The 17,624-nt window shown below is 39.7% G+C and overlaps 1 protein-coding gene across 2 annotated transcripts in view; it reads right to left on the reverse strand.

The window, feature by feature from the left end:
- slc1a7a (solute carrier family 1 member 7a) overlaps window positions 1-17,624 on the reverse strand; it is an 88,452-nt gene that overhangs the window by 33,709 nt on the left and 37,119 nt on the right. For both annotated transcript variants that reach the window (XM_059984330.1, XM_059984331.1), the window contains 3 exons: window positions 10,158-10,200; window positions 8,632-8,857; window positions 192-291 (listed from right to left, as the gene is read on the reverse strand). In XM_059984330.1, coding sequence (XP_059840313.1) covers window positions 192-291; window positions 8,632-8,857; window positions 10,158-10,200 — 369 coding nt within the window. The remainder of the gene's footprint in view (window positions 1-191; window positions 292-8,631; window positions 8,858-10,157; window positions 10,201-17,624) is intronic.

Here is a 17,624-nt window from a genome sequence, read left to right on the forward strand (position 1 = left end):
AAATTAGAACTTACTGATCACATCTTCCAAGCATATGAGCCATTACAAGTTTGTAAAGATGTAAATTAACTCAATAATTTCATGTAAACTTATACTTGGCAGCCAAGCTACCTGACCTGTAAATCAATGACCTCAAAAGAGGAGTGAAAGAATATGTTCCAGACTAAATTATGCCTCAGGCGGAAACTCACCATGTAGCAATAGCTACAATCTTCATCACAGATTCATTCAAGCACTGACAGAAGCTAACCAACGGCATTCCATTCTTCCCCATCCTTCCAAGCATTATACCTTACATAGAGAATAAATAGCACATGTAACAATGACTGTTTGGAGCAGACTGGGTGACAATGCAAACATTTTATGGATCCATTACAAATTTAAGTAATTTGCATGACAAGCTGAAAATATTCACTATAAAAGAAAGGACAGGTAAATAACCAGAGCAGCAATAATTTGTGAAACTTCAAGATTATCAAGAAGCTGGGGAAGTCCTCTCTCTTTGTCTGGAGTAGATTATATTCAGATCAACATTGTAGCAATCTACAGTATGTCAACATGATTATTACTACCTAGTGACCAATATTCAAGCTTAGCTAAGAAAGACTGTAAAAATGTGTTTGCTGTGGTAAAGATACTAACTTTCATTTTAACTTTAATATGAAAAAGAAGTTTATTTTCCATCCAATTGGAATTGCAGCTCAACTTGAACAAGGTACGGTTTGAATTTTTCACCAAGAAAAGTAAATATTTTTGCAGTAACTCTTGTTTTTAACTTCTTAGTTTAAACAAAATATATGAAACTCTTTCCGTTTTTAAGCCAGATCTTCCTTTGCTAAAGTAATAGTTAATTATAATTTTAATAATGGAATATTAATCTCTAATTGTATTCAAATCATTTGGGAATAAACACAAAAATTCAGAAATCCTGTTAAACTTTAAAAAAATCTATTTGCATTGAGAGAATAAATTATTATCTGCTGTACATCCTCCACACTGCCCTTGAACAGGTTTTGACTTCCAGGGTGTTATGGACACATATTAGTGACTTTTATTTTTGGATAAATATCAATATCATTCTGTCTTTTGACAGATACTGAAGCTTTCAGGCTACAAAGGATAATTTAGCATTTTTCAAACATTCCATTGTGAAGTAAACCAGTATCGTACTTCACAATGGAATGTTTAAAAATGCAATAATAAAAATATAATTAGATTTCATGTTCTGAACCTAATTCTCCAGAAAGTAAATAAATTAAATACTATTTATAATTTTAAATTAAATGAATAGAAAGAGGTTGGAGCTTAAAACATATTGCAAATCACAAAGAAGTGCTGGAAATTCTTTACACTGAGTGGGGTGATTCAGATCTATAACTTTTCATCAAAATCACTATTGATGTCAGTTTCACTGTCTATCACAGATATTGCAGGAAATTATCACAGGAAACATTACTTACCTGAGGTGAGAGCATTTGTGATTGATTAAAAACTAAAATTACTTCCAACTTTTGTACCAAAGCAGAAACTGAATTCTTTGATTTGTTACCTATTGGTCTGAATAAGGTGCGTAAACAAACATTAATTTGTAGTCTTGCTGTTTGAAATATTGGTGACCTAAAGTTGACCATTAGTAACAAAAGCAATGCAAATATAAAAATTGCTCAAAATATATGGAGATTAATGTAAGTTAATTCATTTAGTTCCTCCAAAAATCATAACACTAATATTCTAAACACATTCAGTGCTGATAGTTTAAAGTACTTTGCTTTAATTTGTGAATAAATTCTGGCATGTAAGATGGCCTACATCCTCAGACAACGTATCTTGAAAGTAGTTTGATAATAACCTGGATTGCATCTTGTAAGCTACATTGGCAGGATTATCAACAGGTCTACAGGAAAATCAACTCCCTCACAGCCGTTGTGTTCAACTTTACTAAAGAGCAATTCAGCCTAAAGGAGAAGAAAGGGGATCTTAAGCCATCAGAGTAACCAAACAGGAGGGAAAGTGAGATTCACCACCTGAGAAGCGAGGTAAAGACCCTGAACAAACAATTCAAAAACAGTTCACCTGATGATAAAGTAGGTGTCAAAGATCTAACCAGCAAACTGTGGAAACAGCTACGCAAGCTCAGGAGGGTGGAGCAGCTGCCAAAGTGAAGAACGGAGAAAGAGAGAAGGAGAGTGCAGTTTGTGAAAAGCCCATTCAGGTTCACAAGGGCTCTTCTCAGTTAGCAAAAACCTGACACCCTAATCAGCCCAAAGCAGGAGAGGAAGAATTTCTACAGGAGTCACACAGCAATCCTTGTAGGAATCAGGGACAAATTCAATACAAAAGTCCCCCAATCAAGGATCCCAGCAACTGAGCTGAATGTGGCAGAGCCCACATGACAGAAGGTCCAGGATATCATCAAGAGAGCAAAGTTATCTGCTGCACCAGGATCAAGTGGTATACCCTACAAGGAATATAAGAAATGCCTAAAACTCCTCCAGATGTTGTGGAAGATAATCAGGAAGACTTGGACCAAAGGCTCAATCCCACCAAGCTGGAAAATGGCTGAAGGTTGCTTTGTTCCCAAGGAAGAAGATTCCTCCACCATCACGCAGTTTAGCACTATCTCCTTCCTTAGCAGGGAGTGCAAAATATTCTTCTCAGTGTTTTCGAGAAGTCTGACCTCTTACTTAATGGAGAATCGCTACATCAACACATCCATCCAGTGAGGTGGCAACCTGGGTTTTTCTGGGTGCTTTGAACACACAGCTAATTGATCCGCGAAGCCAGTCAGAAAAAAGGCAACCTAACAGTCGTCTGGTTAGACCTAGCTAATGGCAATGGATCAATTCCACAAGCCCTCATCCAGGTTGGCCTGGACCACAACCGTATCCTGCTAGTGACTTAATCAACTATCTCGGAGGATTCAAGTTACACTTCACTTCAGCCCACTTTACAACCAGGTGGCAAGACCTTCAAAAAGGGATTCCAACCAGCTGTACCATCTCCCCCACCTTGTCTGTCCTCATATCAGCAGTAGCAGATGTAGCCCAAGGTCCTGTGTTGGAGCCCGACATCCTACAACCTGCAATAGAGTGGTTCATGGATGACATCACAGTAACCACAGAAGATCAACAAAATCAGACTCCTGGTAAATTTAAGACATGGCTGTAGCAACATGGCCTTCTACCAAGGCTGCTCTGGCATTTCACAGTGCACAAGTTCCTACCATAACCACTGTAGAAGGCATCGAGAGGAAAGTCAACAAGCACCTGCAGACGTGGCTGAGGATTCACCCCATGTTTTTCTTCAGTGGGGCTGTACATAAGATTAGGCCAACTACAGGTCCTGTTGTCATCAGTAGTGGAGGAGTTCAAGGTGGCAAACCGTAGAATTGTATTAACACAGAGGGGCTCCAATGACAATCTAATAAACCAAGCAGGAGTCACAACCTGAAAGTTGGCCGCTAACTCGTTGATAGACCAGGCAGTGAGCTCCCTGAAACTGAGAGATTTCACCGGCAACCCATGCCTGGGACAGCAAGGCCTCGGCTCTGCACACTTCCAACGATGGGGCCAGTGCAAGAGATAGGCATGACATGATCCAGGCAGAGGTACAGAACTGCAAAAATGAAAGGTGGGTATTGAAGGCAGTGGAGTTGGGGTCACAGGGCACCTGGACGAAATGGGATTTTCCCAAGAAGATCACTTGGACTGAGCTTTGGAGACTGAAGCCCTCCCACATCTCTTTCCTTCTTCGACTCTCCCTACACCCTCACAGCTGCACAAGTGGGGGCTGAGAGATGATCCTATCTGCAAGCTTTGTGGTCAGCGGGGTTCACTGGCACACATATCGTCAGGATGCAGAACAGATTGAACACAGGAATGGTGTAGGTGGCAACACAACAAGGTCCTGCTGTTCCTTACTGACACACTGAAGTAGGAGAAGTGTAAAAAGAGTATAGGTGGCAGCGAAGCAAACAGGGCAGTCATTTTCATCAAGGAGAGGGCCACGGCTGTCATATCAAAGAGGCCTAAATCCAATCTGCTGCAAACTGTCAAATCACAGGAGATGAGGTTCAATGTGGGGAGGAAGCTGCAGTTCCTGGAGGTGGTACAAACCACATTTTGACCAGATATTGTACTGTGGTCCACCAAAGATAAGAAAATTATCCTGGTAGAGCTCACAGTACCACGGGAGCTCACGGGATGAAGGATGCAAGGAGGCTCAGGCGAGGAAGCCCCTGAAGTACAAGTCCTTAGTCCAGGACAAAGGATGTCAGACATGGCTCCGCTGCATAGAGATCGGCTGTAGAGGGTTCCCAGCAAGGTCAACATGGATGTTTCTGTCTTTGCGCTGGACCTTGATGAAAAGAGCAAGAACCAAGCAGCTTGCAGGATGGGGGAGGAAGCAGAAAGAGCCCCTTACTGGGTATGGAGCAGGCGAGAGGAGTTGTGCTGGAAATCAGGAGCAGATGGACAGTGACTTGACCATCACTGCTGACCTGCCAACTGGGGAGCAGAGTGGTTAGGGATTGAAACACTTTATGGAGGCTGGGCACCACCTGACAACATCTGCTCCTGGCCAAAGGCTCTTCAGGTAACTGAAGAGAGCACCCCAGTGTATGATGTAAACAAGTATTAAGAATTTGCTGTGGTGTGTTAATCAGCATGAGACATGCAACTGAAAACAACATTCAAAATTTGTAATGAATAAAAAATGAAATTAGAGGTTAAAGTAAATAAACTGTGCATAAATACATAAACTCCACCATGTATTTACAATATGAACATTATCAGTGCTTGGAGTTATGATGTTGTGGCCATTACAGAGACTCGGATGGCTCATGGGCAGGAATGGTTATTTCGAGTGCCAGGCTTTAGATGTTTCAAAAGGGACAGGGAGGGAGGCAAAAGAGGTGGGAGGTGTGACACTATTGATCAGAGATAGTGTCACGGCTGCAAAAAAGGAAGAAGTCATGGAGGGATTGTCTACGGAGTCTCTGTGGGTGGAAATTAGGAACAAGAAGGGGTCAATACTAGGTATTTTTATAGACCACCCAATAGTAACAGGGACGTTGAGGAGCAGATAGGGAGACAGATTCTGGAAAGGTGCAATAGGGTTGTCGTGGTGGGAGATTTAATTTCCCAAATATTGATTGGCATCTTCCTAGAGCAAGGGGCTTAGATGGGGTGGAGTTTGTTAGGTGTGTTCAGGAAGGTTTCCTGACACAACATGTAGATAAACCTACAAGAGGAGAGGCTGTACTTGATCTGGCATTTGGAAAGGAACCTGGTCAGGTGTCAGGTTTCTCAGTGGGAGAGCATTTTGGTGATAATGATCACAATTCTATCTCCTTTACCATAGCATTGGAAAGGGATAGGAACAGACAAGTTAGGAAAGTGTTTAATTGGAGTAAGGGGAATATGAAGCTATCAGGCAGGAACTTGGAAGCATAAATTGGGAACAGATGTTCTCAGGGAAATGTATGACAGAAATGTGGCATATGTTCAGGGGATATTTGCATAGTGTTCTGCATAGTTACATTCCAATGAGACAGGAAAAAGATGGTAGGGTACAAGAACCGTGATGTACAAAGTCAGTTGTGAATCTAATCAAGAAGAAAAGAAGAGCTTACGAAATTTGCAGATGTTGTTCCCTTATTCAAGAAAGGGAATAGAGATAGCTCAGGAAATTATAGACCTGTGAGTCTTACTTCAGTGGTTGGTAACTTGATGGAAAAGATTCTGAGAGGCAGCACTTAGGAACATTTGGAGAGGCATAATATTATTAGGAATAGTCAGCATGGCCTTGTCAAAGGCAGGTCGTGCTTTATGAGCCTGATTGAAATTTATCAAGATGTGACTAATCACATTAATGAAGATAGAGCAGTAGATGTAGTGTATATGGACTTCAGCAAGGCATTTGATAAGGTAATCAATGCAAGGCTTATTGAGAAATTAAGGAGACATGGGATCCAAGGGGACCTTGCTTTGTGGATCCAGAACTGGCTTGCCCACAGAAGGCAAAGAGTGGTTATATTGTGTCATATTCTGCATGGAGGCCAGTGATCAGTGGTGTGCCTTAGGGATCCGCTCTGGGACCCTTACTCTTCCTGATTCTTATAAATGAGTTGGATGAGGAAGTGGAGGGATGTTAGCAAATTTGCTGATGACACAAAGATTGGGGGTGTTGGGGATAGTGTGAAGGGTTGTCAGAGGTTACAGTTGGACATTGATAGGATGCAAAACTGGGCTGAGAAGTGGCAGATAGAGTTCAACCCAGGTAAGTGTAAGGTGGTTTATTTTGGTAGGTCAAATATGATGGTAGAATATAGTATTAATGGTTAGACTCTTGGCTGTGTGGAGGATCAGATGGATCTTGAGGTCTGAGTTCATAGGACACTCAAAGCTGCTGCGCAAGTTGACTCTGTGGTTAAGAAGGCATACGATGCATTGGTTTTCATCAATTAGGAGGTAACTTTGCAGCTATACAGGACCCTGATCAGACCCCACTTGGAGTACTGTGCTCAGTTCTGGTCACCGCACTACAGAAAGGATGTGGAAACCATTGAAAGGGTGCAGAGGAGATTTACAAGGATGTTGCCTGGATTGGAAAGCATCCCTTATAAGAATAGGTTGAGTGAACTCGGCCTTTTCTCCTTGGAGCAACAGAGGATGAGAGGTGACCTGATAAGAGGTGTACAAGATCACGAGAGGGATTGATCATGTGTATAGTCAGAGGCTTTTTTCCAGGGCTGAAATGGCTCGCATGAGAGGGCATAGTTTTAAGGTGCTTGGAGGTAGGTACAGAGGTGATGTCAGGGATAAGTTTTTACGCAGAGAATGGTGAGTGCGTGGAATGGGCTGCCGACAATGGTTGTGGAGGTGGATACGATAGGGTCTTTTAAGAGACTCCTGGATAGTTACATGGAGCATAGAAAAATAGAGGGCTATGGGTAACCCTAGATAATTTCTAAGGCAAAGACAGGTTCGGCACAGCTTTGTGGGCCAAAGGGCCTGTATAGTGCTGTAGGTTTTCTATGTTTCCATATGTAGTTTAAAATGTCTACAGCGCAGTGCAATGACGGCTACTGGAATGGTTGATCAGGTTAATTGGCGGGAGGAAAAGGACGGCATGAAGTTTTTCCTTTAATAGCCCTGAAGCACATTCCAGAAGAGAGCTTTGGAAAAGGCAGCTTGCTGGGTGTGTAGTTTCTGCAATGATTTTTCCTGTCTCGTTCTTTGTCCTGGGCACATCCAAGTCCTGCAGTGAGGGTAAACTGCAGCCACCGGCTGATGTGAGGATGCTCTCAATGACAGCAGTGTAGAATCACACCAGGATGTTCTTGGGAAGATGGAAGTGTACCAACTGCTGCAAGAAGTGCACCCTCTCCCGAGCCTTTCTGTTAGTGAAGGAGGTATGATTTTCCCACATGAGGTACTATAAAATAATGATGTCCAGGAACCTGAATGTTACAATGGTGTGAACTGTTGATTTGTTGGTGATGAATGGGTGAAGGGGAGACATATGTCTCCTGAAGGTGATATGCATCTTTACGGTATTGAGATCATTCAGTTCTGAGTTGTTGTGATTGAACCTGGACACAAGCTTGCTTATCTTTCGATGGTACTTGGATTTGTCACCTCTAGTAATTAGTTCAATGCCAGTGGTGACATCTGCAGACTTATCTGTTTAACTGATGGATCACTGAAAATGCAGTCATTGTGTACAGAGCAAATAGGAGAGGGGATAGAACACACCCCTATGGTGCACGAATGCTGAGTAAGTGGAATGTGGAGGTGTGCTTGCGTACTGCCTCCCGTCAGAGAGGAGGTTTGTGATCCACCTGCAAATGGGATCGGTACCTTAAGCTTGGAGAATTCTCTTGCAGAAACTCAGGAATGATGGAATTGAAGGTTGGGCTGAAATCAACAAAGAGAATTCTGACATCTATCAGGGGAGTCAAGGTGCTATAATATCAAGCCAAGACCAATGCTAATTGTATCATCTACAGGGCCATTGACTCTGTAGATGAACTACTATGCATTTAGACATCTTTGGAATCTGGATTTTAGACACGACATGATCAATCTTTCAAAATTCTTCATTATGATTAATGTGAAAGCAACTGTCCTGTAGTCATTGAGTCTAGAGATCCTTGATGTTTTGGGGAATGGAATAAGAACAGATTTCTTGAAATCTTCTGAAATAGTGCATAGTTTGAGAGACTGATTGAAAGTGTCTGTGAAGACTGTAAACAGCTGGATAGCACAGTGTTTAAGGATAGCAGGGAGGCAAAGCTAGGGCCAGAAGCCGTCTTGGTATTTTGTTTCTTGAACAGCTTCCTCACCTACTCTACCTTGACAATAAAGGTCTGGTTGAATGAGCAATAGAGTATGATCTGTTTGTCATATGTTGTTATTCTTCTCATACAGTTAAAAAGAGACTTCAATGAAGAAATAGTATCAAAAAGTTAAAGATAAAAATTTAACCCTCTAGGTGCAGCTCGTTAGGAATAAGCAGTTTAAATAGTTTCAGCATGGACTAGATGGGCCAAAGGGCCTGTACTTCTCCATGACACTAAATGTTTTTATTAGTACATTTAATAGAAAATACAGTTTTCAGCAAGCTTACCCATTGTTGCTGAGAATATAACAATACCAAGAACATTCATCCCCTCACTTGATCCCGGCCCTGTTTGGTAGATGATCTCTGGAGCTGGGGTGATTTCCAAGGAAATGTTGTGAATTATTTCAGAATCATTATCACTCTGAATTCCATAGATTAAAGGCATTCTCTTGGCAGCTTCATATCCTGGCACTTTGACTGAGATGACTATTGGGATGATCTTGGTTCGATACTGTGAAATAAGAAGATTTCAGTTCTCTCCATGAGCAATTCTCTAAAATCAAATCCACATGTTTATTTATTTTATTTTTTTCCACTTATTTATGTCCAACTACTCCAGCATGAACAACAAATTAAAATGAAACTTCATTCAAATGAGCCAAATTTACTTTTTTTTCCCATTTTGTCCTTAACATGCTAATTAATGTTGGATACAACATCACAAAGCATCTGTGATCTAGGACTTCAAATGTAGGGGAATCTTTTATGACTGGATTAGAATCTCCTGAACCATTGTAAACTCTTTAATGAACAATGACAGTTCAGGGGTGATCATTACTGTTGGTTGACATTTAACTTGACTTTTTTTTATTTTTCTTGATTAGAACTGCAATTAGATTTTTTAACTTTCTCTTTACTCTGTTTTGGAGATATTAAGTAATTGAATAAAGACGCCCACTATGCCTGGTGCTACCTACCACCAGGCAATGCATTTCCATTCTTAACAATTCTCTATGTGAAACACATTTCTTATTTCCTTTTTAGTTCATTTGGTAATTTCAGTGGGAACAGATGGGTTTATAATCTAACTACTAACCCATTGTTTAGAGGGCATAGTTTCTCTATGTCCATTCAATCAAAACACCCCAGAATTTTGAAATCATCTGAATACCTCCACTGTTTTGAACATAATTATCTCACTCCTGGGCATTATCTGATACAAGGTGTCTCTAATTTCATCAAGATGTTGTTGCAAATCCCAATTATGATGCCCAGACTGTACATAATATACCGACTGAGACTCAGCCTGTAATTTGCAAAAGCTGATATCACTACTTTATTTTTGTATTCAATGTAATTCATAAAATCAAACGTGTTTCTCTTTCTTGTGCTGCCCTCTTACAAAACATTACCTTTTAAATGATGGTATGGCTTCATGTCGTCCTCCCCCGTTTACTCTTTCACTTGGAAGTAAGAGATCTTGTGAGCAAAGAGCTATCCCTGACATCTGACCAAGAGTTATTCATCAAAGAACATCCCGAAAGCCAGATAACCTGATTAGGTCAACTTCTGGAGGAGTACAATGCACAAACTGACTCATATTTCCTGCATTCTAACAGCAGCCTCATCTGGAAACCTTTTGAAGTGCTTCATCTCAACTTCCCTTCCATTAACAAATCTGTGCTTTAGCATCTACTATTTCCTTTTATACTCCATTCAGTTATGGAGTTGTTCTTTGACATTTTGAATTATTATCATTCTAGTCTTTTCTAACACTTCACAAATGAAAACTGCATAGCAGAACGACTCACCTGTTGAAATGTAGCTTGAATGAGATTAGATGGGAACATGTTCCTTTCAGAGCAAAAAAAAACAAAAATAAAGATACTTAGCATTAGTAGGCGGTAGCAACATAAAGTATGTTTCAATTATAGTTGCAGTAAATCCCAATGAACAGTTACCATAACAAGGGAAATCAGGGGATAGAAGATTCAAAGCTTTTACCAATTCATTAAAGTTGTCAAATGAAGAATGTTAGTACTGATATTCACAATTATTTGGATGAGAATTTGGTTGGGCCAGGCCCTGGAATTACTGATCCTAGTAATGTAACACATGAATTTACTTTCATCACATGCAGAAAGTCTAATTTGCAGGCCTGAAGCATCTTGAGTTCCTTCAATGACAGAGGTTCCAATAGTACACTATGTAAGTCCATCTGCCCAAAAACTCCCAGTGGCTTTAACAGTGGGCAACACCTGGCTCCAATTTTGTCAGTGAATGAAGCAATGAGTATTTTTAAATGCCTGACATATCCCACTCTTGTTGAAAATTAAGCAAATAATTTCTTAAACGTAAAGTTTTAAAAATCTAAGATAATTGTGATTATAAATAATTAAAAATGTCAGACTGAACTGTATTTTTAAGCAATTTATCTTCCCTTTCTATCATAGCACTCTCCCACCCATGGAAATCAATGAGCTCACACCCAGGTCAGTCAGTTCTCCAACATAATTTCTTGGAAATCTCAACAAATTAAGTTCCATGAAACAGTGGACCATTCTGATTTACTGAGACAAGAGAGGGTATATCACTTGTCCTCTCTTGATGTAGATAATGATACTTAATAATGGTAGAATTGCTCATATTTAATTATTTAGGAATTGACCATTGAGCCGTAAATTTATATCTAATAAAGATATACTAAAACTTAAAATGTTAGATATTGAAATGATTACAGTTCTGGCTGTGCTGATTATTAACCTTGGATTTTGCTTTTAATTAACACATAATAATTGTTTTAAAAGGACTGTTGTTAAATTAATGAGTAACATTAATTCATTATCCTTTTATTGATATGTCCAGCAATAAAATTCCTCCAGTTCTCAGATATGAAAAGTTATAATTTACATTCAGCCGTCTTCTAGATACTTTAAATGTTCTCCAGAATTTCATTCCAGTGATCTATTTGTTTATGAAATGGTGAATTAACAGGTCTCTAAACTCAGCTGAATACTAATAATAAATAGAACCTGGACTATTGTCCTCTTCCTTTCCTGGGCTGAGGTAATTTGGTGTCACCACTAACTAAACCAGGCCATGAAATGAACAGAGACCCTCCCATGACTCAGTGTCATACTGGACAATGTATTAACTGGCCCAGTGTGGAGGTTGATCTCTGATAAATATGTATTGTAACACAAAATTTATCATTCTCCAATTTCATGAAATATAAAGGCATATAATTCAGAACAGCAAAGATTCAAAATGGTTTCGACAGCAGATCAGGAATACCACCTCTAATCAGGATTACCAAATAAAATTTGACACAGTCACATTGTAGCTCATTTGACCAAATCTTGTTCAAAGAGGAAGGCTTTTTAGAGTATCACATTGGAAGAAGAAAGAGGTATTAGAATGAGAATCAGAATCAGGTTTAATATCACCGACAAATGTTATGAAATTTGTTAACTTTGCAGCAGCAGTAAAATACAATACATAATAATAGAAGAAAAAAACGTGAACTACAATAAGCATATATGTGTGTGTGTGTATATAGATAAATTAAATAAGTAGTACAAAAGAATAGAAAAGTGGTGAGGTAGTGTTCTTGGGTTCAATGTCTATTCAGTAATCAGATGGCAGAGGGGAAGAAGCTGTTTCTGAATCAGTGAATGTGGATCTTCTTCCTGATAGCAGCAATGAGAAGAGGGCATGTCCTGGGTGATGGGGCCCTTAACGATGGACGGTGCCATTTTGAGTCTATGGAGGCTAGTGCCCATGATGGAGATGACTTAGTTTACAATTTTCTGCCACTTACTTCAATCCTGTACAGTAGCTCTCCCACCATCCCCCACCCCATACCAGACGCTGATGCAGCCAGTATGAATTATGGAGCTTGGAATCGCTGAAAGCTTGGCAACAGTTGGTGAAACAACTAAAGTTGGGAATTCACAAAGGAACAGAAATGGAGGAGATTGCAGAGATCTACATTTTCATCCAGGTCATTTATATATATCACATTTGCACAGAGATCTTGGGATCCAAGTTCATAGCTCCTTGAAAGTGGCTACACAGATTGATACAGTGGTTAAGAAGCTTCTGGAATGCTTGCTTTCATTAATCGAGGCATTGAGTTCAAAAGTCAGAAGGTTATGTTGCAATATTATAAAACTCTGGTTAGGCTGCAGCTGGAGTATTGTGTACAGTTCTTGTCACCCAACTTTAAAAAGGATGTTGAAGGATGAGAGGGTGCAGTAGAGGTTTACTAGGATGCTTCCTGGTTTCGAGGGCATGTGCTATCATGAGAGGCTGAATAAACTTGAGTTGTTTTCTCCAGGGTGCCAGAAGCTGAGGAGAGACCTGATAGAGGTTTACAAGATGATGGGAGGCATAGATAGAGTGGACAGAGTTTCTGTTTCCCAGGGCATGCATTGAAGTTCAGAGAGGGTAGTTTCAAGAGGGTTGTGAAGGCTAGGTTTTTTACTCAAAGAGTAATTGATGATGGAATGCACTGCCTGGTATGGTGGTAGAGGTAAATATATTAGAGGCTTTTAAGAGACGTTTGGATAAGCACATGGATGTAAGAAAGATGAAGGGATATGGACATGGTGTAAGTAGGGGTGGGGGGGTTGGTGTTTGGGTGTTTTTGATTTGCTTTTTAGCTGCTTCGGCACAACATTATTAGCAAATGGCCTGTTCCTGTGTCACACTTTTCTATGTTCTACCAGAGGGCATGCATATAAATGAGAGAGGTTCAGTTCAAAGGAGGTATGCAGAAAGACTGCGGTCAGGACTATCAGTGAAGGCAATTATGAAGGAGGCATTTAAGAGGCTTTTAGATAGAGGCATGAATATATGAACTTTGTGTAAGCAGAACAGACTAGTTTAGGGTCTCGGCCTGAAACGTTGACTATACTTTTTTCCATAAACGCTTTTTGGTCTGCTGAGTTCCTCTAACATTTTGTGTGTGTTGCTCAGATTTTCAGCATCTGCAGATTTTCTCATTTGTAATTACTGTTCAACTAGTTCAGCATCACATCATGGGCCAAAGGGAGTGTTCCTATGCTGTACTAATTTAATATTAGGTGTGATATGGGCAGCAAACCACTTTCCCACCCCAGGTCTCTCAGGCTCCACTGTCACCTCTTGGTTCTTCAGAGCCTCCATTTTCCTCCCATTCCTTCTTCCCTCTACAACTCTCCTCTCTCCTCTGGTACCCCACATTGCTCTGCGACTACACCGGTGCCAAGCTGTATCAGCCCTTGCCCTTCCCCTGGACAACATCAGTGTCATGGAGAGGGGAGACTTGCAGCATGGGCAACTGCTGGTCTTCCATACAACCCTGCCCAGGCCTGCGCCCTGGAAACCTTCCAAGGCACAAATCCATGGTCTCTCAAGATTAACAGATGCCTATTTTTCTTTTTGTTTTTGGTACAATTTAGGCCATTTTCAGATTGTGGTGATAAAGCTGAATGGATCAAATGGTTAGTAGCTTGCTTCAGCATAATCTGTGTTGTTGACCACTATTTTTGATCCACATCAATCCCTTAAATAAATCTGTATTTTACAGCTGTCCAGAATTTTTAGTAGGCTTTAAACTAAACACATTCACCTGAAATGGTCTTGATCATTGTTATTCACATCTGAAAAAATAATTAGTTTTTCATACATATTTAATCATAAATATCTAATGCAAAATATTTAATTAATTACTCTGGTCAGTCAGGAAAGGATACAGCTTTGTCATGTTCTGATTCTTTCTGTTCACTTTCAATAGATCACTGTTCACCAGATCAGCCATGATATTATTGAATGGCAGAACAGGCTCAACGGGCCAGTTAGCCTATTCCTGCTCCTCTTTCTTATGTTATGTTTCTACACTCCTAAAGAGAATGCACGGACATATCAGCGTTTAGAGGATTCACACTGGGCCTGTAACATACAGGCTGACATGCATGAAATTATGAAGCAGGGGAATTTTGAGTGAAGTGAAGGAGGAGGTAGAAAGATGAGAGCTTTAATAAGTATGATATTATGATTGTTACAGAGACGATAGAAATTTCTACATTGCTTGAAAGGGTGCAAAAAATTGGCACCTGGTGGCAGATCCAACTAGTTCTATGCAAGGTGTCAAGGGATGAGCATTGCAAAGAGGGATTATAGGGTGAAAGCGGAAGCGAGCAAGACACAGAAAGCCAGCTGGGCAAGACCAAGGCCCTGATAGATGAGGCGGAGGCAGTGGGGAAGAGAGGTCAGTATTCATATTGGGAACCTTTAGAACCTTAGTGAAGAGGCTGAGGTGGGATTGTGCAGCAAGATGATTACTTAATGGTAGTCCTCACTGCAAAGTAATGGATGCTGCAGAATCCCCAGAGCCAATAACACCAAAGCAGCAGCACCCAACAATCTAGAAGATGTGGTTTGGTGTGGTAGGTGGCGACATTGATGGGCCTCATACATACACAGGCATTTTGCCCAATAACAGCAAAATAAACATTAAGTGCTATTTACTATCACTGTATGCCTCTGGCAAGTGTCCATGTGTATGCCCACCGCACACATTCAAGGTAGTGAATTACAATTAGCAAAGCAGATTCCGGAGACAATTCACTGGTGCTCCACATCAGACCATAAGGCTATAAGACATAAGAGCAGAATTAGGCCTTTTGTCCCATCAAGTCTGCTCTGCCATTCAATCATGGCTGATCCTATCTTTCCCCTCCTCAGCCTCACAAGCTTGCACTATGCATGCAAATTTCTAGCCAAGAAATATTCAAACAGATAAGATATACATCTTACTTTAGAGGCATAACACCCATCAAAAACCCATGGGTTTTTTGAATTTCATTTAGGTGTGCAAGTGAGAACTTAGAAGAACTATAAGGTTGAGATGTCACCTCTCACGACTACTTTATTCAGATTTTAGTTAACCTGTGAAAATAACAATGTGACTGCAATGCAGTCCATAAAAACCAAATATTAGTTGTGATATGTTTTGATGTACAAGTTACATTTGTGGATCTTGAAATATGGACAGCAAAATTGTAGATAAATTCCAATGAATTCAGTCACTGAAGTTTTAAAGATATTTTTAACGTGCTTCAACAAGTGTATTTTCAATTTAGCATAACTGGGTAATTTTTGTAACATGGAACATAGAGCCATGCATCACAGTATAAGTGCTTCAGCCTATAGTGCTGTGCCAACCTTTTATTCTACTCCAGAATCAATCCAGACCATTTCTCCCACATAGTCCTCCATTTTTTTTTCATCCATCTGCCTTTCTTAAATGTCACTGAAGTATCTGCCTCTACCACCACCCCAATAGTGAATTCCATGAACCTAGCCCACTCTGTGTGAAAAAAATACTTCTGATATCCCTCCCCCCCACCCCCCGCATTCCTTCCTCCAATCACCTTAAAATTATACTCTTTCACGTTAGCTATTACCACCCTGAGAAAAATATGCTGGCTGCTCACTCCGTCAATGCCTCTTATCATCATATACACCTCTATAAAGTCACCTCTCATCCTCCTTTGCTTCAAAGAGAAAACCCCTAGCTTGCTCAACCTTTTCTCATAAACTTGCTCTTTATTCCATGCACTATCCTAGGAAATTTTCTTTACACTTTTTCTAAAACTTCCACATCCTTCCCAAAAAGTGGTGACCAGAACTGAACACAATACTCTAAGCATGGTCTAACCGGGGTCTTGTAAAACTGCAACATTACCCTGTGACTCTTGAACATAATCCCCAGACTAATAAGGACCAACAAATGATATGCCTTCTTAACAACCCTATCAACGAGTGGCAACATTGAGGGATCTATAGACATTGATTCCCAAATACCTCTGTTCCTCCACATGATCAAGAATTCTGAGCAGGAACTTTCAAAGTTCAAAATAAACATATTTTCAAAGTACATATATGTCACCATATACAATCCTGAGATCCATTTTCTTGTGGGCTTACTTGATAACTCTTCATAATAAAAATCATAACAGAATCAATGAAAGACTGCACCAACTTGGAAGTTCAACCAGTATGTGAAAGACAACAAACTGTGCAAATAGAAAAAGAAAGAAATAATAATAACAAATAAATAAGCAATAAATATTGAGAACATAAGATGAAGAGTCCTTGAAAGTGAATCCATTGGTTGTGGGAACATTTCAAAGACGGGGCAAGTGAAGTTGAGTGAAGTTGAATGAACTTTGAGGGATCTATAGACATGATACTTCTGTTCCTCTACATCGGAAAAAGGAACGTTAGGAAACTACAATGGACTGGCTATGGAGATAATCTATTTGGCTGATAAATACATAATTAAAGATGTAAATAGTTACTAAATTGGTTTTAAAAGATACAATCCACAATCACAAAATAATCATAATATTACAAATAGTGAAACAAAAGGGCAAATATGGCATGTAAAGTTCCTTCCAGAATCAAACCATTCTTATGATGTCTTGAAATTTTGCTTCTCATGATGGGCAGTGTTTAATGCAAAATTATTAAGAACTCAGTTAAAACTCCTACAGCTCATTTTGCATGGAGCCTTTGTAGCCAGCTGAGAAATCAAACATTCATCATTCAGAAACATCTGAAGATCTGCAGATGCTAGAAATCCAAAACAACACGATCAGTCCCGATGAAGGATCTCAGCCTGAAATATCGATTGTTTACTTTTTTCCATATAAGCTGCCTGGGTTGTTGAGTTCCTCCAGCATTTTGTGTGTGCTCCATTCATCATTCTGTCCAGCATTGAAGTCTGATCACATTAGTAAATGAACTGTTGTTACTTCATTCAAATAGCTGACATTGTGAGTTGGTAACCTATTTGGGGGAAATATTGACCTAAAATGACCTAAATCTGCCATTCATCTCCAAAAAGTAGGTTATAGATCAATTGTTGACAATGATTTCAAGTTGCTCTCCCCATCGAAAATTATGTTTTAAAAGTTCATAATTTAGGCAGAGTAAGACATTTAAAAAAATTAAGTGTGAAGAATGTGATTAGGTTCAAATTTACTTTTGGCTTAAGCATAGCTAGAGTATAATTTTATCTGTTTGTTGCCATTTGCCTGAACTAATTTAACTAACTTTTTAAAGTGCAATGTTCGAGCTGGAAACTTAAAAAGATTTCAAAGGTTAAAATAGATAGGCCTAACTGAGAGAAATAAAAACTAATCTTTCAGCTTTTATACATTTTTTTTACAAAATGCTTCAAATAATGGTTTGCTTATTTAACTAAGTTAAATTTATATCTAAGTTTG

Source organism: Hypanus sabinus, chromosome 11 (assembly GCF_030144855.1).
Source record: "Hypanus sabinus isolate sHypSab1 chromosome 11, sHypSab1.hap1, whole genome shotgun sequence".
NCBI classification, from domain to species: Eukaryota; Metazoa; Chordata; class Chondrichthyes; order Myliobatiformes; family Dasyatidae; genus Hypanus; species Hypanus sabinus.